The sequence below is a fragment of the Macrobrachium rosenbergii genome, chromosome 35 (assembly GCF_040412425.1).
Source record: "Macrobrachium rosenbergii isolate ZJJX-2024 chromosome 35, ASM4041242v1, whole genome shotgun sequence".
In the NCBI taxonomy this organism is placed as follows: domain Eukaryota; kingdom Metazoa; phylum Arthropoda; class Malacostraca; order Decapoda; family Palaemonidae; genus Macrobrachium; species Macrobrachium rosenbergii.
In genome coordinates, this window is record NC_089775.1 from 96,004 (window position 1) to 119,043 (window position 23,040).

Sequence of the window (23,040 nt, forward strand, 5' to 3'; positions counted from 1 at the left end):
TTGTTCGTTTTGCGCGTTATTTTCATGACATTAATTAAAGGTTGTGATTTTAAGGGTAATTATGGACGTGATGAAAGCAGGAACTGATTGGTGCAAATGAAAATTTGCGAGGTCACTCTCACTCACTCTCACACCCTCTCTCTCTCTCTCTCTACACCTTCTCTCTCTCTCTCTCTCTCTCTCTCCTTTTTCTGGCCAGGCCTAAATTATAAAACTGCCGTAACAAGCTAGGACAATCTGGAGCTCTCTCTCTCTCCCTCTTATATAAATTGAAATAATAGGCTAGGTCTGACCAAGGCTATGCCTAATTTGCAATTGCAAGAATTCTCTCTCTCTCTCTCTCTCCTTATTAATGGCCAGGCCTAAATTTTAAAAAATGCCCAAAGCTAGATCTAACTATCGCTAATCCAAATTTGCAATTGCAAGAAATAATTTATAAAGTAGGTAAGGCAAAGCTTAGCTTTGTTCAGTGGGCAAATTGGGCTCAAGAAAATAGGCCTATTTTATTGTGAAATATCATTAGCCTGATGTGAAATGATCCACAATTCATATTCACAATTCACTGGCAGAGAGAATTAGAGGCCTACAACCTGATTTTTTACTCAATTTAATATTACAATCTTGGGTATATACATATTTTCCTTATTTTAAATCGTGGTAATATTATAATACTTTAATTAATAGCCTAAAATACATATTTTTCTGTTTCTCCACATCATTTTTGCATCTGTGGCCATTCTTTTTGGTGCAAACCACTTGATTTTGTCTTTCCCAACTGTATAAACAATGGGGAATCCCAATGTGAAACCATCTTATTCAGGGGAGAACCAGAACTGAGTAAACCACACCCACTGGAATGGTCTGAAATGCATAAACGACCTTTCCTAGCATCAGTCACAATTATTATAAAGGACAAAGTATCACAAGTCCTGTCAAAGGGGTATAACCTAACCTAACCTGACTTAGGGTGCCTAAAACTTACCAGTCTGCTATTCTTGCAAATAAGGCAGCCATCTTTTCAAAATATTGGGTTTTAAAATCGAGTTTGAGTCAGAATTCATAAGTTTTTGACATTTTTTAGTGGGTGAAAACACTGTGCATTTATTACATGATGGAAAGCTTAAAAAACTTGCACGAGAGCTTTTCAATATTGCAAGAACTTGAAGTGGAACGCCAACAAAATTAACAATAGCCTTTAAAAAATTATGCAAACTTTCTTATTTTCTTGGTAAATACACAGCTTATTCACTTGGCCCATATATGGATGGGAATTATGACAGCTGACTTTCCAGGAATTGAAGTATCGTAGTATCATACTGCTTCAGTCAGTATACTTAAGTAGGCCTAGGCAAATATTTATACTATTACCATTTCCAAAATATATCATGAATCAGTTATTCATAAAGTGGAGCAAACTCCAGTTAATCCGTTTCATACCCCTAAAAATATTAACAAAAATACATTTTATAAAGAATAACAATAGTTTTACAAAACAATGAAAAATATGAAAGACGAATGAATAGAATAATGAATAGTTAACGTCACAGTACCTTCATCGAGGACTTTTTGGCGCGTGGAAGACGGTGAGGAGTGGGCTAGTTCAGAAGGGTAGTCCTTTTTCATGGAAACATGAGGTAACGAACTTTTTGGACCTGGCTGTGGCTCGGTGGGTGTCTGTTTCGCCAACATCCTGTCCAGAGACACTTAGTTATTGCCTACATTTTAAAATTTGGAGTGTCACATCACAATTTCATTAAAGATGATACTGGCATGGGTTGCTATTGCTATGAAACTTTAGAGATAAGCAAATATTTCGCATATATGATAGGGTCGCAATACCAGGAGATAAAACATAATATTCCTCGTTACATATGAAATGAAATCTCTCCTCTCTCCTTAGTCAGTTGCACATTATGCCTAAATTTCCATTTGGTCAGGTCACTGACTCCACCTTTTAGCATAATTTTGAGGGCCTCCTTAATGACCTTTGTTGTGCTGTTTCCATGTCTACACCTTTTCTGGCCAACTCTTCCTTATCTGTTCTTGTTACATATCCAAACCATCTCTGTTTTTTTTTTTATCTCTCCCTGCTGAATACCCCTTCCTCACCACAACTTACTCTAAACCTTAGCATTGTACGTTCTCACTTTTGCAAAATCTCCTCCATTTCCTGTGAGTGCCAATTTCTCCACTGTATAGAGTCATATAAACCTTAGGTATGCATAGGTTTTACCTTGTTGCCAAAAGGGATACTTTAGTTTACCATTAACCCAAGAAATTCTTCCTACTTGATCCACCATTGAGAGATGATCAAAGGATATTTTTGTATTTACATAGTAGACAAAGACGTGAATTTCAGAAAATTTCTAGTGCAAAGGTGTTACAGTTACTGTGATGGTGGTGGTTTACCTACCAAATGTTTTAACAGTAATTGCAGTTACAAGGGAAGGCCTTTAATGCTTCCGTAACTTGAGGGCCGGCACCCAGTATTGCAATGTGCATTTTTAAACCTACGGCCATTTCATTTTTACAAGAGGCACACACATGAAAGTGCCGTTACCAACTGCTTCCCTTATTTTTGTCTGGTTTTCAGAGCGATACACAAGCAAAGGCTTAATTTTACTCCCTAATTGTACTCGCATACGACAATAAAGTTCGCCTGTCCTTCTTTGACTTGTGTTCTGGTAGTATTTTGTGAATGATGTAGGTCCTCTTTGGCATTTTCTGTACGTACTCCTTAAATTTTGCTAATAAATTTACCTATAGCATTTTTGTTAGAACTGGCAGCCTCCCAATGCCTGACTGCACTAGTGTGTCACTTCTCTTGTTAAACTTTCCAAAGCAACCTTTACTAGCCCTGAAGGCATCACTGCCTTGTGTCAGCACTTGTTCCAGGGTTTGTTTGCGATGTCAGCGTGCAGCTGCTTTGCTTTTTCATTGAAGGTGTCCCCACAAACACTATCATCAGCCAGCTATTTTTTGTTTATCCAGGTCAACAACAATTTTTCTACCTCCTCAGTTGTGTATGGTCTTTGTTTTTCAAGTACTCTGACCCCTTTTGCAACATCAACTCCTTTGATAGCCTCTGTTTTTTAGTGTGATGCAGATTGTAGGCTTTGGCATACCAGAAACATGGCAAGATCAGACACGTGAACCTCACTCATGTTTTGCTGTCAGATATTTTCACCTCAATTGTGGCTCTTACCACTTTTATTTTTGGTTTGCTGCTATCACTCCCCTTCTTCGACCCCAGGGTAACTTATTTAATAAGTACAACATATTATAATGATGACAGCGTATTAAAAACATGAACGTTTACAACGAATTTTAGCGTAATTATGCACCGAAAAAGAGCCACAGGTAAACTGCCCCACTCGCCCTTCCTATCAGCAAGCACGAAAGAGGGACACGTCTCGTACAGGTTCCGAACCGTGGTATACATTCCATCAAACTGCCATTAGTTGTTTCAGAAGAGAAGATATGTTCAACAGTAGGGCCCCTTTTTTGTTTTACTCAGTATATTTGAGAGCAGAATTGTTTGAGAAGGGAGGCATATTTGAACCAAGGTTCCACTGTCTCTCTGTACTGGTGCCCAAATAATTTCCCCATATTAGGCATGTTTTGTCATTTTTCTATGCAATGGAGTGAAGGTTGTGTATTACCAGTAAGATCTTTTTTGGAAATTGCTGTTTTTCAAGATAATTGTGTTGAAAACAATGTTTTCATATAAGCAACTTACCAAGTGATTACAAGGCTAATGTTTATAACTTGCGTGGTAACTTTTTAAAAAATTCGCGGTAGTGCTTCTTCTGTTTTGTGTAGGTGACAGGCCCCGCCAACTATCAGGGAACACAGGGAACAACCTGGCAGGTAAGGTCAGTTTGTTTCTGCCGGCTCTGGTACACACATCAGTGCCATTTGCAGCTGCTTTTTTTTTTTATTGTTTTTTTAGTTGTCTTTGCGGATTTTCGTGAAGTACAATTACCTTGTTCTGCTTGCGCAGCAGGCCATTGATAGTTTATCATCACATTTTGAGTAGTTCCCTAGTTTTTTTTCTGAATTATGTCAGATTCTAGCAGTTCGAGTATTCGCTATTGCAGCGAAGGCTGCAAGACTAGGCTCACAAAAGCTTGTTATGATCCTCTTCCAGTCTGTAGTAAATGTAGGAGGCAAGAGCATAACATTGAGAAAACTTGCAGTGAATGTTCCTCATGGCATTGTAAACAATGGAAAATTCTAAAGTCTCACACAGACAAATTAGAGAGATAGGAAGAGGAAAGCGGCTTTTAGAGCTGAAAGACGTTCTCATAGTGTAGAAGCTACGCCTAAACCTAGTTTACAGGTTATTCCTGTTCCTACTGTATCCTATTCCTTGCCCTCCCACTATTCAACCTCCTACTCCCGTGCCTGGCTCCCTTGCTTCCAACCCTGATTCCATTTCCAGTCTCGAATCCAGCTTTGGTAAGAAAATTAGCCTTGTAGCAAGTACAGTGGCAGAGTTAGGAGAGTCACTTTAAGCGATAATGGATGAAGTGTTCTCCGATAAAGTGACGAGTGACAGTGCAGTGTCAGCGGAGGAGGTGGCTTTCCGTCCCGCCGGTTCCAGTTCTCCTAGACTGAGGTCCCTGCCCTGCTCCCCTAAACCTGGGAGAAGACATACCCAAAGTCCAAGGGAGGCCAGTGGGTTTTGTCCACAGGTAGTCGCCCCCACTGCCGCTCCTGTTGCACAGTCCCAGGTGTTGGCAGAGAGCTATTGGAAAGGCGTGTCTTTGGATATTCAGCATTTATCCTCAAGCTCCTCTGATGACTACGGTGTGGACAGGAGGCACCACAAACAGGTCCTTGACCCTTCCCGACTGCTTAAGCGCCCTTCCGAGGGTGTTGGTCGCTGTCCAGATCTGCTACCTGTTAAGTGGTATAAGAAGTCTACTAGCAGTCCCCAGCCTTCTTGTGTTGGCCACACCCTTCTGTCTCTGACCGTCCATCAGTGTCCACTTCTGTCTACACGGGACAGTCTGGAGGCCTTCTCACCTGAGCATCCACACCTGGCTCCCAGGCGCCCAGCAGCAGCTCATAAGCGCTTGACGTCTGCTCCCAAACGTCTGGCGCCGCTTTCCTAGCTCCAAGCGCCCACTCCCAGGCACCCATCTTCTCTTTCCTCGCTCAGAGACCGCGGTCTCCTTCAACTCCTCCAGTTAAGACCTGCACCACCGTCTCCTTCACCTTTGGACCATGACGAGCCTACTCTGGCTTCTATTAAGTGGCAGTTAGCCCAAAATATGGCGTTGTTAAAGAAAGCTCCTTCCACTCCCAAGACTTCTCAGGGGTGTTATCCTGTCCCTGGTCTCCTCAGAGGAGGAAGAGGTTGACCAAGAACCTGCGCCTCCTTCAGCTTATGCTGCTTCCCACATTTTTCACCCCACCTGCCCCATCATCGCCTGCGTCGACCTTTTTAATGAGGAATCAACCGAATGACGGAACAAGACTTCCCAAGATGGTACTTTTTTCGTCTTCTAAGAAGTCCTTCAAGAAGATGGGAGACTGGCTCCAGTCAGAGCTCTTAGACACTATCTGAAGAGAACAGAAAAGATCAGGGGTCCATCCAGTAACCCCTGGTGTTCGGAGAAGAACCAATCTCATCTTCTGTCAAAGAATGCTTTCAGAGGCACATTCCCAGATCCAGGCAGATGTTTGACCAAATTTTAAAGTGAAAGCTCATGATATCAGAGCGGTGTCAGCCTCTTTGGCTTTCAGGCATATGTTCCTGACTTCCATTATTCAATCAACCTGTTGGAAGTGCAGGTTATTTTCCCCTCTCACTATCTGAAGGAAGTGGAAACAGTGTACGGGGATTGCAGTATCTTGGGAACATTATCTGGATGGCAATGTATTGGGTGAGGAATTATAGGAAGCACTCTGTTTCTCCTACTGTCTCTTCACCTTGGTGTAGGGTTTTCAAGTTTTGGGGAGCCTGGGGGTACAATGTACCAGTCTTAGTGGATAGGTTGAGTTGTTTTTTATAAGTGTTTTCATAGTAGGTGACAGCGTCTGGTTGTTTTTTTAATTCTGGTACTGCCCAGGCCAAGGGCACCTTTTGTAGCATGGCTAGCCATCAGGCTTTTCTTCTGCAGCAAAGCTCCCACTACGGATTAAGACGAGCACCAAACACAGGCAGTGTTCACCTGCAGTAGCTCTCTTACCAGGCAAGGAAACAACAAGCGTTGCACTCAGTGCTGGCAAATTTTCTACTTCAAAGTCATTACCAGGCCTTAATGTTTTGGAGGAGAATATGCCCATGTATCCCACCTCCATTCAGTGTGAGGATTCAGCAATATTCATAATAAAATTAAGTTTCATATAAACCTACCAGGCAATTACAGAATCAGAGCCCGCCCTCTTCCCCTCTTGTGGACATAAGGGCACAAACAAATTGAGCTTATCTGCCAGGTTGTTTCCCGTGTTCCCCAATAGTGGGTGGGGGCTGTCACCTACACAAAACAGAGGTGCCACCGTGAATTATTTAAAAAGTTGCCGTGCGAGTTAAAAACACTAGCCTTGTAATTACTTGGTAAGTATATATGAAAATTAATTTTATTATGAAAATATCATTTGCAGAAGCTGTTTAATATATTTTTACTGTATATTGTTAGGTATTGGTATATTTTTTAAGAATGGAATATAATTTTTGTCCCATTCTTTTTCCATTCACTAAAATTATCTCAGTTGGTACTTACTTGTAACTTCCAAAATGTTTAAAGTAACCCATTTTCTCTCGTCGTTCCAGATGGCATCAGTAAGCAAGGGTGAGGATATTGTCAGGGTAGAAGAGAAAGTGGGAGAAAATAAATCCATCTCCAACCCTGCTTTGCACTGTGTGCCTCCTCTGCTCCCAGTGAAGAGCCTCAGTCTGTCCCTGAACGCTATAAGCTTCTCCCTCTCAAGGGAGGAGGTTGTCCAGATCCTCAAAGAAGTCAAGAACGATCAGGAGAATGGGAAGGAGAGTGAGGCCACCCTCAGCGACATCACTTGCGAAGGCTGTGCGCGTCAGCGTAGCGAGCCCCGCGCTCCCCAGACGCGAGATTGTCGTGGCTTGCGGGTGGGAAAGCATCCTCCGTTCTTAGAGTACTCGCTCGCTAACCTGCAGCCGTCTCCTGCCAAAAAGAAGCCGTTGTTGAGAAAGAGCAAGCTGGCTGTCCTCGGCGTCAAGTACGGCTCGGAAGTGCGGAGTGGGAGTTCCTCCGGAGTCGTATCCAGTTCAGTTAGTTCTTCCAAAGATGGTTGCGGTGGCAAGGATTTGCCCGAGGGCAAGAGGGTCTCCGAAACGTGCGAGGTCTCCAGTTTGCTTAACGATGTTTCTCCTTTGAAGAGAGGGAAAAATTCTCTGAGTACTTTCGAAGTTCCTAAGTCGTGTGTGTTCGAGTCCCTTAACAAAAAGACGGTGTCGGAAGACTTCGCGAGCGTGTCGCAGAGCGGTAGCCTTTGTAGTGATATTAGAAGTAGTGTTCCGACCAAGAAGCTCTAGTTCTCGCCCCACGGATGTAAGCACCGCGGGCAGCCCAAGTCCCGGAGGGCCCTGTACAAGCGAAGGTGCCGAGACAGCTGCCGGAAGGCGAGCTGCCAGATCTGAAGAGTCTGTCGCTGTCGGAGAACTCGGAGACCGCCGTCTACCGCTCGTGCTCCCAGCAGGCGCGCAGCCCGGACTACGAGGACGTCACGATGGACGAGCTGGCCGCGTACCTAGATAATTTTCTGTACCTCCCAAAGAAAATGTCTCACATGGCAGAAATGATGTATACATGAAAGCATTTTATACTTAGGTTACAGTCTATCATACATATATATATATATATATATATATATATATATATATATATATATATATATTGTATATGATTTATATAATTGCATCATTAACCTTTTGTATCAATTTTTTCCTTTCATTGTAATCCTTTGTGTTACTTGGTGCTGGAAGTGTTGTTCAGCATTTTTTTGTCAATTGGGTTTTTTTTTTTCATAGAATAAGCCTTATTTTCAAATGCTAGTTTTCCCCTGTAGTCTTACTGAAGAAGGCTTCCAAAGGTTTTTGCCACTTACAGTTTAAGTAACTTTTACGATCGTGTGATTTCCCGTTGAGCAATTGGTGTCAGTTTTAAGTTACTAAAATACAATAATCCACTGAAGGTATTCTCTTCGGAAGTGATAGCATTAAAATGTCGAGTGAATTGTGGTGTAATTATAATTAGTCCAATACTCTTCTTCGTTTTAACGTGCTTTTATACCCATTTTTATATGGGGTAAGCAGTCTTCTTTGAAGGACTCTGATTTGGCGGTGGGGTAAATTCGACCGGCTGCCCTGCCTGACATTTGGAGTACCGAAGTAAACCGAACGTGTACATGTATTACCGAAACCCCAGCTCCCTTACACTGAAAATTAAAATTTAGATTTGGAGTGAAGAAACGATTGTCTTCTACATGAGCTTGCAATCTTTCCTGGCACCTGCTGACGACTCTGGTATTAACAAGACGATATATATACTGTAGATACACATAAATATACATATCAGGAAAATTTTTCTTCTATTTTTCAATGGTAATGTTCGACACTTTCATTCGTTTCATTCCCAGGTTACTGTGGTAGCTACAGAATACAGTCTGTTTTGAAATTATAGCCTCTGCAAAGGACAGGAAGTTCATTTAACAATTAGCTCTTCGTTGGGTGAGTCGGTAGAGCTGCAGACTGTCAATCGACGGAGTTCAATTGCCGGCTGATGAAGAGTTCGAGGAATTTATTTCTGGGGATAGAAATTCATTTCTCACTATAAGGTGGTTTGGATTCCACAATAAGCTGTAGGTCCCATTGCTAAGTAACCAATTGGTCCTTAGCCACATAAAATAAGTCTAATCCTTTGGGCCAGCCCTAGGAGAGCTGTTAATCAGCTCAGTGGTCTGGTAAAACTAAGATATACTTCTTCCTTTCATTTAACAGTTAGTCTTCAAAGAATAGTAGTACACTGGTTTGTAATTGGCACTGGTTACTGATGCAGAAAAAATGTTATATTATTGAGAATCATACCTTTGATATGTGCTGTTTATATTAGAAGCCCTAATTTACCTTTTTCAAAATAAAGATATTGTAATTTTTAACGGCACTGTTTCATTCTCAAAGTGGTTTTACCTGCGAGAGAGGGTTGGTCTCGGAGCGAAGACATTTAAAGGGACGACACAGCTGTCGAGAAGGTTTTCTTGGGAGAACAGGGGTTGATGAATCCTTTTTATTATTCCTAGATATAGTTGTTTCATTTCCTTAATACATAATTCAAAACTTAACATTACACGCAGTCGTTCGCACGTCTTCGCTTCACACTTTTTTTTGTCTTTTAGCTTGCTTTCCCAACTTCTTCTTCCTCTTTCTCTCGGCAAGCAGCTTCTCTTCCCGCTCTTGTTTGACCAGATATAGATCCTTGTTCTTGAGGAGTTCCTCTTCCGTCATGGGCTCGATGACCGAGCCCATTTTCGTGACGATGGGCGGCATCGTCAGCTTCTGGTGCTGCTTCTCGGGGACGAACATTCTGCCCACGGGGGCTCTCACTGACGCCTCAAAGTCCTGAACTCTTGAAAAGGGGTACGGCAGTTCGCTCACCTGGGGAAGAGGAGGAATGTATTTCAAAGATGAATATGAGTGACTTGCGATCACTGAAAATCATTTTTACAGGAGATAAAGGTTAATGGGAGTTTTACGTCATAACCTTATTTAACGTGGACCTCATGCAAACAGAAATAAGTGAAGAGTCGTGAAAATTGGAACTAGACAAAGTTAAAAAGTTGAACGGCGAATAAAACTATAAATTGCAATGGAAAAAGGTCAAGGAATATGCTAACAATGAAGGAACAATGCAAAAAAAGAATAATAATGTCTACTGTGCATTGTTTATGATGTAACCACTAAGGGATTTACTGACAGATGAAGGCCCTCAGCAACAACTAAGAACTTAATATTGAGGTTCGATATACAATCTACGATGCTTAAACCCATCTGCACTTGCTTACTATACAATTACAAGAATGTAATGCGTACAGTACACTTACAGTATATGGTGAACAAATGCATATTAGGAAGAGTTAGAATAAAATTCTAGTTAAATTGTAAGTTTTTGTAAAATTCAAATTTTTTTCATACAAACCCTTCGATCACTTGCAGTCTGAATGTTCCTATACATGAAAACACCAGTCTTGTAAACAGATGATGCAGAAAACATATCAGAAAGTAGCAACTGTCCTCGTTATTTCATGAAGGAACAATGTAAAATTGCAAGAAATAAGGGATTACAGTAGTGCACTTCCAGACTAATTAATGGCAAGAACTAGGGTATTAGTGCACTTCACATACTAATTAATGGGTTTATAATAAAAGTTTTGTTGTAAAATCTAAAATTGTTTCACCACAAACCCATCAATCATACAGGCCTGATGTGCAATTAAGTGGGAGGCCGAGAAATTGATAGTTCAAGCCTTTGCAAGGATTTGACAGAATCAGTGGAGTACCTGGGTACATCTTGGGTCCAAAACACAGTCCACAGGAAGTAGTTGAACACCCTGAGTGGACTGTAAGCATTCTGTATTTATGGTTTCAAATTAGTCACTGAAACCAACAAACAATCATGTGAGAAGGAGAAGCTCGCTTTGAAAGACTACGTCTGTTGTGAATGTACGAGAAATGAACGAGGGTGCAGTACTTTTGATGCCGTTTGCAAAACCCATCCCACCGTAACTAATGGTCCCAAGGAATACAACCTCATTCCTTCATGCATAACATCTCCAAGATAAAAACTGACAAAGGCTACAGCATCTCCATGTAACTGTATTTAGAGGAGCCATTATCTTAATGCTCCTCCTGAATGCTATTGGAAGTTGAAAGGTCCCTGACCTCATGCACGGTGACACGTCTTCTGAAACCTCCACAAAAGCTTGAAGGATGACCTGCCTTAGAATATTGTAATCTTAGAGACATCCTTTCTCTACTAATGCACTGGCAGAAGAGTCTACTCATTGAACCTCAGTGACTGGCATGAAAGTAGTCTTCATAGACAGATAAGGTAAGGAAGACCTTCAAAGCATCTCATAAGGGACACTGATGAGGGTCTGGAGTACTTTGAAAGCTTGAATGCCCCTTCATGAAGTGGTGGAAGTCACTTCAGTGCCTTCTTCAGCTGATTTGTGGGCCCAGTTGTTACATAAGCCACAACCTTAAGCCACGCTGATGCTCTGAACTCGGTCAATTCTGCTGCTTTCACAGGATTGAGAAAGCAACAGACTTCTGACAGATAAGAGTATCAATGCAACTTACGCTGGCAACTTGGGCCCATAGATATCAGGTCAGTCTTACACCGGAACAGTTTACCTAGGCTGCCCATGGTGCCAAAACCTTGGTGAAAACCTGTGAAGCTGTCACTAGGCTAAAACATAGCATGAGACTAGAATACTCTCCCCTTCCAGAAAGTACTTCCTGGGGCATACCAGGACGTGAAAGCACACATCCTGTTGATCCAAGAATACAAGGAAGTTCCCTATCTGATGGACTGCCTAAATGAATCCATCTAGAGAAGGAATCTGCGACAAGAGCATGTGTATAGGGACACTGGGACTTTAAGTGAGGACTCTCATATGACTTGTTAAGTCTGTTTTGAAACATATATGCTTATATCAAAGTTGGTGCATTAAAACTTCACCAATATGATGAAAGACAGAGTCAAACCAAGACGAGACTGTCTTGAATAACGTACCATCGCTTTCCTTAAATTACTGTGTACGTCGGCCTTCTCATTGTAAATAACGTTACCCAAGGTGCTGTCTTTACGGGGAGGTGGTTCCGGCATGTTGACCCTGAAATAAAAATAAAATAAGTTGCTCGTCACTTTCCTTGCTGATGGGAAACGAAGTATCGATGTGACTATCTCCAGCATACAAGCCTTAGCTATCATCAGTATTATTTTACGAAATAAAAACAGATTAGATGAAGATTACTCTGTAGTCTTCCTCACTTTAAGCTTCCAATTTGTTCTGTTTGATTATCAAAACAAAAGGACTGTTAGCAATCCAAGTAACCTCTTATTTAAGGGTGAAAAGCAAGATTCATCCTCAACTCTCAACGCAAAACGAACTTCAGCGACAAGACTTACGTGAAACGTCTCTTTTTCCTCTTCGAAACTCGAATATTCGGCCCTGTCCAATCGCCCCATCCGGGAAGGACAAGACTTAGAGGTTTAGGCTTGTCTCGTTCAATGGCTTCATCCTTGGCAGATCTGTAGAGAAAAGTACGAAAAATTTGAGTGTATGTATATCATATTTCCCATACATATGATTTTTTCTTTAACTTAGACAAAGTGTTGTACACTTCAAAATAGTAATTTGTCTTTGATATACAAAATTATATAGTACTATATACAACAAATGTGAACTATGACACTAAACTGCAAAACAACAAGTTCTCAATCACAACTAATGCTCAGATTCATGAATTAATTGTCTTAATTCACTAATTCCCCTTCCAACTCGCTGTTAACTTGCTTTGGAGACGCAGACTGGGGGTTGGAACACAACCTTCGCTTCATTAGTTAAAATATTTGCTGTGTAAACACTTACTTGTTTATATTAACTGACCCCATAAGGGCCAACAGTTCACCTAATGCACTTGAGGTCGTTTGTGGCGTGCCTTCGGGCCAAGCTGCAACCCCTTTCGTTCCTTTTACTGTACCTCCTTTCATATTCCCTTACTTTCCTCAACCCTCTCCTAACTGTTGATTCATAGTGCAACTGCTTTGAGGTTTTCCTCCTGTTACACCTTTCAAACCTTTTACTGTCCGTTTCCGTTTCCGCGTAAATGGCTTCGGAAGTCCCAGTGCTTTTGGCCTAAATTCTATATTCAATTCAGTCCCTATATTAACAGGTTCCTCACAACGCTGGGCTGTGGAACAGTCTCCCCAAGGGCTCTGTGCAATTAGAACCTCAAGAGTTCAAGCAGAGGTGCAATGCATTGCTACCCTAAAACAATTCACCTCGTATTTTACTCATTTATATTTTTATCTGTTTATTAATTTATTAACTTGCCTTTTTTCCTAATGACAGATCTCTCCTTTCTGGGTTTCCTATTGTCCTTTGTAACTTCTTTCAAATGAACGCTATACAGGGTATTCAACGGCCCAACTTGCTAAATCCTCTCCCAACATCAATCAATTAAAAGTAAATGAAATGCACTCAGCTGTTGTCTACATTTGTCCTCATTGTTTTACAGACTATAACAGCCTATTAATCGAGTTCCATACTGAAATATTTAGACGCAAGACTTCACCGTCTCTCTACCGGAACTTACTTGAACTCGTCAACAAGGTAGTCGTCTGCAAACGCCTGTTGTATCACATCGTCCGCGTCCTCTTCCTCGTCGTCTTCCTCATCGTCGTCGAGGCCCACCCCTTTGCTGATTGTGTCTGGCATTGCTGCCCGAAGCACTTTGGCGTCGACCTGTCGGCGCAATGAAGAAAGCAATAATTGTAGTAACTTTAAATAGAACTTCAAAAGTTTAAATGAAGATCAGTGCATTGCTACCCTCAAACAATTCACCTTGTACTCATGTACTGTCTTTTTTCTGTATTTCCTATTATCTTGCTTAATTTCTTTCAAATGAGCACCATCATAATCTTTGGGAGCTTGAATTTCAAGTCCGTGGCACCCTGTAGGGTAAATAATAATAATAATTTTGTAGGTCTAAGCCTCCATGCTTTTTCTTGCAACACAAGAGTTCAGTCATTCGATGCTTGTCTCTTTTTTTTCAGCAGGAGATGAGGTAAAGTTAACAGATTTCCTCCAAGACGGAGAAGTAAAAAAAGATGTAAAGTTAGTCCTAGCAGGTAAAAAAGATGCGAGTGGCAAATGGGTTCTCAAACCAGGTTTTGACAAAAGAGGAACGTTTCAATAACCGACGCCGAGACATCGCTGATGCCAAGTGCCTGCTGGCTATCGGTAAAATGAGAAGTTCATAGTTATGAAATACATATTATTTCAATTTCTGTACGTTTGTACACGTAGACGAAACACAATACAACATACTAAAAACTGAATAAATTTTGATCCAGGTTACTACGGCAGAAAAAGCACAATAAAATATAAATACCTGCAAAAACTTGGATGGATCCAGTTTTGCTGCCTTTGAAGGAGCTTTTTCATCCGACTGAGAATTCGTCTCGCTGCCTTTTTGTCGAGGCCCCTTGTCTGGTTTCCCGGCTCCTTCCTTGCTCTTCCCATCCGTCCTCAACACCTCTACAGCCTTCTGCAACTCGTCCTTATCCTCGCTTCTTTGCTGTAAATTATCGATGTCCTCCAAAGTCCTCACATGCTCCAGTCCCTCGTCAATGTTTTCTCGATTTTTTGCGGTAAATTCGAACTCCTCAATTTTCGGCAGAGACGACTCGGTCTTCTTCTGTTTTTTCTTCGACTTAACGACCGTCCACTCCTTCCCCTTGGCGTCAATGCCGAGCTTCTCCAACTTTCTCTTCAGCTTCCTCTGCAGTCCCATCTCCGCCCGGCTGAACATGTTGTCGATAGTGACCAGATGGTCCTCCAAGTCTTCGATATCATCACTCTCCTTTGAGTCAGTTTTGTTTTCTGTTCCGTTTTGCTCTTTCTGTTCGTCTCCAGTCTCCTCCGACTTATTATCTTGCTTGTCATCTTTACCTGCCATCTTTTCCCCCTTCTTCTTGGCCCTTTCTTTCTTCTTAACCTTTTGCTTCCTGGTTGCAAGCGTCTTTCCTTCGGTCTTACTCTTTTCTGGATTCTCTGCGTCGTTACCGTCGTCTTTCACATTTTTCTTCGCCTTCTTTGGCTTTGTGGTATCTTTGGAGGCCTTCAGATTCTCATCCACATTCTTCTGTTTTTTCTGCTTCTTCTTTGCTTTCGTTTTCTTCGTAGTTTTCCGGTCACCTCCTGCGCTGCCATCTTCCTTTACCGGGTCTTCGCGATCAACTTTGGCGTCGGTTTTACCGTTGCTCGTACCACCCTCTTCCGAGCTGTCCTTAGCCTTGTCAGCTCTCTTCTTCTTCCTCCCAGTGACCTCACCTCCAGTCTTTTCGGCCTCCCCATTCACCTCATTACCTGATTCTTCCATTTCCTTTCCATCATCTTCTTCCGTCTCCTCTGCGCCCTCGTCGTTGTGGTCTTCCCCCTCGTCGTCGTCGTCGTCTTTCCCGTTCGTCTGCGCCTGGCGTTCTTTTTCTGCTAAGGCCTCCAGCGCTTTCTTCTCGATGAGGCGCCGTCTGTTGACTTCGTCCCAGAATCTTTTGAAGTTGATGAAGCTGTCGTCAATGACGCCATCGGGTGTCTCCTCGGCTCTTCCCGGTGCCTGCCGTAGCAAATTTGCCGTCCACGGGTTTGAAGGGTCGAACAGTCCGGCCTCAATGGCGTCCTGCCTCTCCTGAAAAAGCGAAGAGTAAACTATTAAAAACTCTATTATTCTTTGATTTTATTTAACGACTTGCCATCTCTTGAGTTATTCAAACAGTAAGCCTCATGTTAGGTACCTTCAACTGAACTGTTTTATAAAACGAAGTGGAGCTGAATGGAAAGGAATATATAAAAATTTAAAGCCTAAAGCTTAAGAGGTCATTCAGCGCTCAAAGAGAAAATGAGAGTAATGAGGTTTTATAGGTGCAACGGGAGGTCTCCTGAACACCTTGCAGTTGCAATGCAAAACAACTGTTAGGAGAGGGTGAAAAGTAAGCAGGAGGGAAGAGAAAATGAACGGAGGTACCGAGTGAGGTGCGCTGACGGGGGTGTAAAACATAATGACACTTCTAAGCCCCTAAGAAAATCAAACATCACCAGTAACGAATATTCTGTACTTGTAAATTTACTACCAACGAGAACGTGCGCACCTTTCTCAAAGATTCCAGTTTTTCTTTCAGCATCTCCTCGTCCTCCTCCTCGTCGCTGGACGAGTCCTCCGTCTTCCTCTTGGCTACAAGGTCCTGGTGCATACTCTGGTTTTCCTTCAGCGCGTTTCGGGCCTACGAAAACGGAAATCACAATCGTTAAATAAGTCATCGCTCGTCAGTGCGATAAAGCCTGAACTGAAAACAAACTTCAAAAACTGAAAAATCTGTCTGAGAAAATAAGGAAGCATAAATTATCAATAATGAAATACATAAACAAGAGTACAGTACTTTGCATTCAGAATTACAAACCCTAATGTGGTTGATCATGTAAACTATTTCCTAAGGCATAAAGAAAGCCCTTACTTATACATTTAACCTCACATCATCTAACATTTGACTTCCCAACAAACCAACAAAACAAACATAAAACAAAAATAGTAAAGAATTCCGCAAGCAATTTAAGCTCATACACCAATCAAACCGGATGACTAAAGAACAATGCTCTGGAAAATAATATTAATCAGTCAGCAACAACAAACTGCAACTAATTGCAACTTACGGTCTCATCTCGAGCGACACGCATTCCCTGGAGATGCGCCCACTTCGAGTACTTGTGACGGAGGGTCATTCTCTCCTGGACTCTGGCCCTCTCCAACTCCTCCAGTTTTTCCAAGGCTGCTTCTGGGTTCGACTTCTGAAGTTCCTCCAACTCCGCTCGCTGTTTCTTGAGCCGGTCTTTGCGCAGAAGCCGATGAAACCTGCAATTGTGAGATTTTATAGACCCTCTAAACTGTCTAACTGTCTGGACAAAAGTTGATCTTGATACTTGTATCATTATGTTTATTAAGTTTTCATTGATGTATTTTAGTCCTTCTGCAAAGAGGTTATCAGTTTTTAATAGTCACCAGAAAACTCTGATAGAAAATCTTACATTCCATGCAATACAAACCATTACCTCACACAGCCCTACACTTGTGTTCAAAGCATTAACCGTCCAAGTGTATTTATTTACTGGAGGAAGATTCCGTTTTACTGAGCACTGAGAGAGACCCAGCACTGGTAAGGGTTAACGACAGACTTTTCTCTCTTTCTCCTTCTATCAATATGAAGCCTTGCTCCAAAAATGCCCTCATCAAAGGAGAGATGGGACCTTGGTATAAATCAATAGTTTGTGTGTACCAAACATAAAGTTTCATTTTGAAAATGTTTAGGTTCTGTAAAACAAGCCATTGCATTAGCCAGTTTCGGACAGAAGATTTAGAGATGAGAGGTTGAAGGAAATGCTATCAAAATGATAGAACGTTACAGAATATAAAATTTAGGTCAAAAGCTAAGCACAAGGACCTATAAGGTCATTCAGTGCTGAAATGGAAATTGACAGCGAGAAGGTTTAAAACGTACAACAGGGGAAAACCTCAAAGCAGTTGCACTATGAATCAACCGTTAGGGGAGGGTGGGAAGCAAGAGGGAAGATAAAGAATATGAACAGAGGTGCAGGAAGAGGAATGAAAGGGGTTGCAGCTACTCCACTGCAAAAAGCCTTAAGTAATGTCTATCAGAATGATGGTAAGTGATGGAGATTATAACCAAAGGCATTTCATGGGTGAACCAATCGCTTGTGACATGTGTCCACTCTTAAACCAGCAGATATGATTAACCTGGGGATTCCATGCTCCTAATTATACCAGGAACTGCAAGACACTTATACATCGACTATCCATACGTGACACAAAAAGTGACAATAATGCAATGCAGTTTCCCATAACAGAAGAGTAAGAAGAAGAAAATGAATACACGTAAAATCAGAATGTCAGCACGTACAAGAGGTTGCTGAAGTTGTCAGCAGATGTGCTCGGTGTAATTACCTCGAAAAATGGGAGAATATTGATCCGCCAACTGGCTACAAAGAAGTTACAGAGAATTAAACATTTCTGCTCTCCATAATGCTATCATGAGTGGCCAATGCAACCTATTCTCTACAAAAACATATAACAGTACTGTGAATAACTGTAACGCTGTAAAGAACTGATACATTTGCTTGTATGAAGTCACACAATGTTGCCAACTATAAAAATACAAAAAACGAAAATAGGCAAATAGCACAAGTCGTAAAAAGTAGATAACACAACCACAAGTAAGCACAAAAAAACAATCATGAAACAATGTGGAGACTGAGTCATTCTAACAAATTAAAAAAATATCAACGAGAAATGTAAGTGATGCAAACAGCAATAAACCATGCATAACGAGAAAGGCAAACGAGAAACGATTGCCGGTGTAAACATGACTATACTTCCAGCAATTAGCTGAGCAGAAAACTGATCAGTTTTACAGAAAAAGGGTGCATGAACGTCCATGAATGCAAACGAATGTATGTAAATTGAGAAACGTCTCATATGCCACTTGCAATTCACGACTTGGTGCCTCTAAAAAGGTTGATTTCATGTGATATTTGTCGTTAAGAAATAGTTTGTAGCGTTGTTACGAGAAGAATGGTTTTGTACATACCTCCTCCCTTAGACGAACAAGACATGAAAATCATTAAAACATAACGGTCTCTGCTCTGTGTACAAACACAAGCCGAGGCTACGAGCACCTTCCACGTCAGGAAGTAAAATCTATAAACAAAGACGAAACAAAAGCGGACGTACTTCCTACTCTTGTTCTTGTTCTGCATCCAAGCCTTGCGTTGTATGCGCCTACGCTGTTCCCTCTCCCTCCACAGCGTGCGATTTCGTTCCTTCAGCTCCTCTAGCGACATGGCACGCTTCCTTGCCATCATCTCGTTGGTCTCCTGGAAACAGAACACTCAGAAATTATCATTTGTTTCATAACAGACCCATTACTTATAATTAATCCACATTCATGATCTTGAAGCGACCCTATAGCTTCAGTCTTCTCTACTAGACAAGAAAAGTGTGGTGGTACAATAGTTCCAACTCATTGAATGTCTCACATTTTAGTGTGACTTTCTCAAGTCAGTTGCAAGAGACAACATAATACAAAGTACAGACAATATAATTCACTGAAACAGCAGAGACCATGTTTCCTCTACTGTTAGGTAATAATGTTTACCATATCGGTGTCCGAACAATGAAACAACTATTTTCAAAGCTCTATCAACACCACGCTGTTTAACCGCTCCAGAAACATAAGAATCGCAAAGTAATAGCTATATTCCCATTGGAAAATTTGGCAAGTAATGGTGGGACTATGCACTACTTTACTCTGTGGTACAGTGTACTTTGAAGAAAATGCATACCAGGAAATTTCCAGCCTGCAGATAGACTATCCAGTCACAAAACAGTACCGAATGAGGTGAATCACTGGGCAATGAGTTGACAGATTTACAAATATTTTAGTAACAACTTTCACGAGATAATTCTCCATTTCATCTGTGATATTTGTCACTCTTTCTATACATTTTTCATCTATTTTCTCTACACTTTAAAACATTAGACCTTGTTAATTAATTTTTCTGTAGCCTTCCGCTGAAGTTATACACTGAAAAGACACTGCGTGATATTAAACTGTGAAGTTTAAGATTTTAAATTGATGTAAACAAATTTGGTAGGTTTGCCATCACCCAGTCACCCACAGTCGAAGATACTTTTGCAACGCACGACGACACGTCCTTACTCTCTCATCATCCCCAAATCCTTCCTACTATTTAGTTCCATGTTGAGCATTGTGAATAATTCTATCCCTGGCCATTAACTTGGAAAACTATCAGATATAATGATACTATTTAAAATAAGGAATATGGACTCCTACAATCTTTCAAGAGCCCAAATACTTGTCCCTCCTGTATTTTCCAGCCTCCACGTTCCTACAGAAGGATTCCTGCCCTGAAGACGTGCAAATAATGCAGTGTAGTAAAAAGTGGAACGGCAGCAGCTTAAGAGAAAGAAAAATCCTACATTCCATCTCCCAATCTTCTTCCTCACTGTCTACGGGAGCCCTGGTCCCTTCTAATAATTGTAATCTAACTGCCGAACTCGAGCAGATCTTGAAAATCTTACTGGTACCCAGGAATCATAGTACAACCGACATGTTTTAAGGGGTACTCTTGTTCTTTCTTACTTATTTGCAACTGCCTGTCGAGGTGGCTGGAGTCCTCAGTATGTGAATATTGACTTCCTTGACAGTGTTAAAAATCATAGATTTGTGTACTGTTTGGACAACTGGAAAAAACAACACAGATAATTATAATGTTCTAACAATGCTTGCAATAACCACTTTTATTAAGACCTGCGGAGATGAATAAAATAAAAAATTAAATATCAGAATAAAGATAACCAAACAATGACATTAACTTGTGAATGACAGAATAACTGATGAGAGGAACGACCCTACAAGGTGCATGCGGAAATGTGAAGCAACAGTTTGTATTTTTTAATAAAAAAGAGAAATGTTATACAAAAAATTCCAGTAACCTCCAGTACTGAAAACACGTTCTTCGTGTCTGTCTTCAACGGTCAAGAAAAAGCCACTTTATACAACCAAATTCAAGTGAGCACATACAAAACAGGAGTTTCTGACCTGCACTGAAGTCCTCTTCAGCTGAAGAGGACCTTAGTGAAGGTCGAAACTTCCTGCTCTTAAATTTGGTTGTACAAAGGGCTTTTTCTTAACCAATTTCAGTAACAATATTTAAATCAATGAGTACCTGCTTATCCTCAACGAGTTTGGCACCCTGTAGAAGGGCGTAGACCTCTTTTTCTAAATCCGAACGCATTTTTGCATCCGATTTAATGGCGGTGTATAACCTAAGGTCAGGCTGCTGCAACGGAAAGGACAGCTGTTCTTCAGTTCGGCGTTTGTGAACCAAACCGGCCCATTTCTCCGACTCGCATGCAACTTTGTCATATCCAGCTGCTCGCTTTGCCTGTTGAACAGAAAATGAGGGGTTTTTTTGCATGTAGCTTAAAATATTTCATGTGATTAAACATGTTAGAGAAAAATATTTGACCTCGCTTCTCCCGGGAGTTACAATCCTTGGATGGAAAGGAAATGAAGATGCATTTACAATTATTTACAGTAAAACTGTAAACAAAACAGTGCTAACGTTTCATTAACAAGATAAAGCATAAATCAGGCACAAAGATAAAACGATACATAACGTTGTATTAAGAAAAATACTCACCCTTTTCAGAGCGACTTTCTCCAAAGGCACAGATAATGTCGTGAGTTTCTTAGCCCCCTTCTCCAACTCTGGCATGCCAATCCTTTTCAGGATGTCGTCCGTGTTTACTTTGGTGCCACCTTCCCTCGTCGAAAAGCGGACACTTCGAGGAGCTGCCCCCATCCTGGACGCAAAATAGAGCAGAAATGAGACGGCATGGACATAATATAAGAGATCTGTACATTCTCAAAAATTACAAAATTATAAAATCCTAATCTACAAAAGGGATGAAACTCTCAATTCAGTTCAAAACATTACGACAAATTTCTTTTCAAATCTGACCGACACATTTCAATAAGCAACGAACGGAACTAGGCCTAATACATCATCAAAAACTAAAGCTTCCGGAATCGAGAACAACGTTCTTTGACTAACAAGATAAAAATCCCTCGGGTCACCTTTTCTTCCTGCTCAGTTTCCCGATGTCGTTCATGAGGTTGCCGTGGGCTCTTTCGTCGTCGCTCTCCGCTTCCCCGCCACTGCCCGCCAGGTCCTCCTCGGCCAAGCCAACTGGGCCGGTGATGAAGAGACTGTCGTCATCCTCGTCTTTTTTCCTGTCAAATAAACGTGAAAGGTTAGACGTCGATAACGGTTCTATGCGCGTGAAAGACGTCCATTAGTTATTATACTATTTGCATTTTTATATTTGATAATGTTTTGACTTACTAATTCGATAATATGTCGACTTAGTAATTCGATACTATTTCGACTTATTACTTGCCGTCCGTACACGAGTTTTGGGACACTCCAGAATCTCAGAGGGTTAAACAATTTAACGAGTCCACAGACTTAAAATTCTCAATTCTCTGACATTTCAGTTCTGAATTCGCGGCTTCGCCTACGAGCGGATTTCTCTGCGGAACACATATTCAAACTGTTCGCAGAAAATTTGCCCGTTCGTGATATTTTTCACCGAGAAATATTCACTAATTACTGTATTTTAACGTCCCTTTCGTGGCTAAATGCACTTTTAGTGATAAAACTATTAAAATATTCAGGTATAGGCATTCTTAGAGTAGTTTTTGGTGTTCAGAACTATCAAAATAGGGGTTTTAAGTACCCACGGGGGGGGTAGTGGTACACAAGCCCCATGAATACTGGGGGTCAAATGTATAGCATAATATAGTATAGCATAGTATTGAAGGTACCTCCATTCCCAATTAGGAATGGGCCGAATTTCAGGACATTCCAGATCAAGAATCTCAATGTAATACACATTTTACACCATTAGCCTTACAAAAAAAGGGGGGTAGAATGCAGGGAGGGGGTAATAATCCCCCTTCTCCATCCAGGCTAGGGCATGGCGTCCTAGGTTAGGTTAGGTAAACGCATTACCCTCTGAAATGACATTTCCCGACCTAACTAGACCCCACCTTCCTAACCTGACCTAAATGAGGGAAGCCTCGCCCCCTTTGACAATCTCCCCCCCCTTACACGCCGAGCACATGGTCTGACCTTGGCGTCCCCTATGGGGTAGCAATAAGTTCAAACTTACCAAAAAAACCCTTAAATATAATTAATAAATTACCTAAATTCCCCAATTAACTTATAATTAACTTATTAATCGAAAAAAATTAAATTTAGGATTAATTCCATCCTCAAAATAAGCCGGCATAAACGACTGCAGTCCTCAAATAACCGTCCATCCTCCTCTGATCAAATCCCTTATATCTCGATAAAATCCTATTTATTTATTACTTTATCATTGTATTTATCAATATCCTCACCGTAGGGTCGATGTCTTGACCTTTGTCATCTTGTACGTTGTGTAATTTATTAATAAATGGCGAAAATAGATTCACTTTGACAACTAAACCGGACGCGTGTTGGGGGTTGTAGTAGTAGTAATTGAGAGGTGGTGGGTTTGTAACGGCACGTCTTCGAAGGTTCGTTGTTGTGGGTTGTTCCTTCGTTTCTGGTGTTTTTTCATTGGTT

The 23,040-nt window shown here is 41.2% G+C and overlaps 2 protein-coding genes across 2 annotated transcripts in view; one reads left to right on the top strand and one right to left on the bottom strand.

Moving 5' to 3' along the window:
* The window catches only part of LOC136856267 (oxidative stress-responsive serine-rich protein 1-like), an 8,273-nt gene extending 359 nt beyond the window's left edge, over positions 1–7,914 (top strand). Inside the window, 2 exon segments of the mRNA XM_067133960.1 lie at positions 6,785–7,589; positions 7,592–7,914. Of these exon segments, the coding sequence (XP_066990061.1) occupies positions 6,785–7,589; positions 7,592–7,800 (1,014 nt within the window). The 3' untranslated portion in view covers positions 7,801–7,914.
* Positions 7,915–9,258: 1,344 nt separating this feature from the next.
* LOC136856268 (U3 small nucleolar RNA-associated protein 14 homolog A) lies at positions 9,259–23,025 on the bottom strand. Its single transcript, XM_067133961.1, has 12 exons — positions 22,833–23,025; positions 21,504–21,659; positions 21,067–21,229; positions 20,590–20,808; positions 18,572–18,714; positions 16,480–16,678; positions 15,921–16,052; positions 14,165–15,460; positions 13,367–13,515; positions 12,177–12,299; positions 11,781–11,880; positions 9,259–9,640 (listed from the first exon to the last, which is right to left on the bottom strand). Exons 1-12 carry the CDS (start codon positions 22,859–22,861, stop codon positions 9,359–9,361), a joined length of 2,991 nt encoding a protein of 996 aa, XP_066990062.1. The 5' UTR covers positions 22,862–23,025; the 3' UTR covers positions 9,259–9,358.
* Positions 23,026–23,040: the final 15 nt, after the last annotated feature.

Coding starts and splice junctions, on each gene's coding strand:
- LOC136856268 (XM_067133961.1), bottom strand. CDS start 22,861: ATGACAAAGGTCAAGACATCGACCCTACG. Junction 12,300..13,366: donor TACCTTGTTGACGAGTTCAA/GTAAGTTCCGGT, acceptor TTTTCTCTACAG/ATCTGCCAAGGATGAAGCCA. Junction 9,641..11,780: donor GTAATTTAAGGAAAGCGATG/GTACGTTATTCA, acceptor CCTCTTCCCCAG/GTGAGCGAACTGCCGTACCC.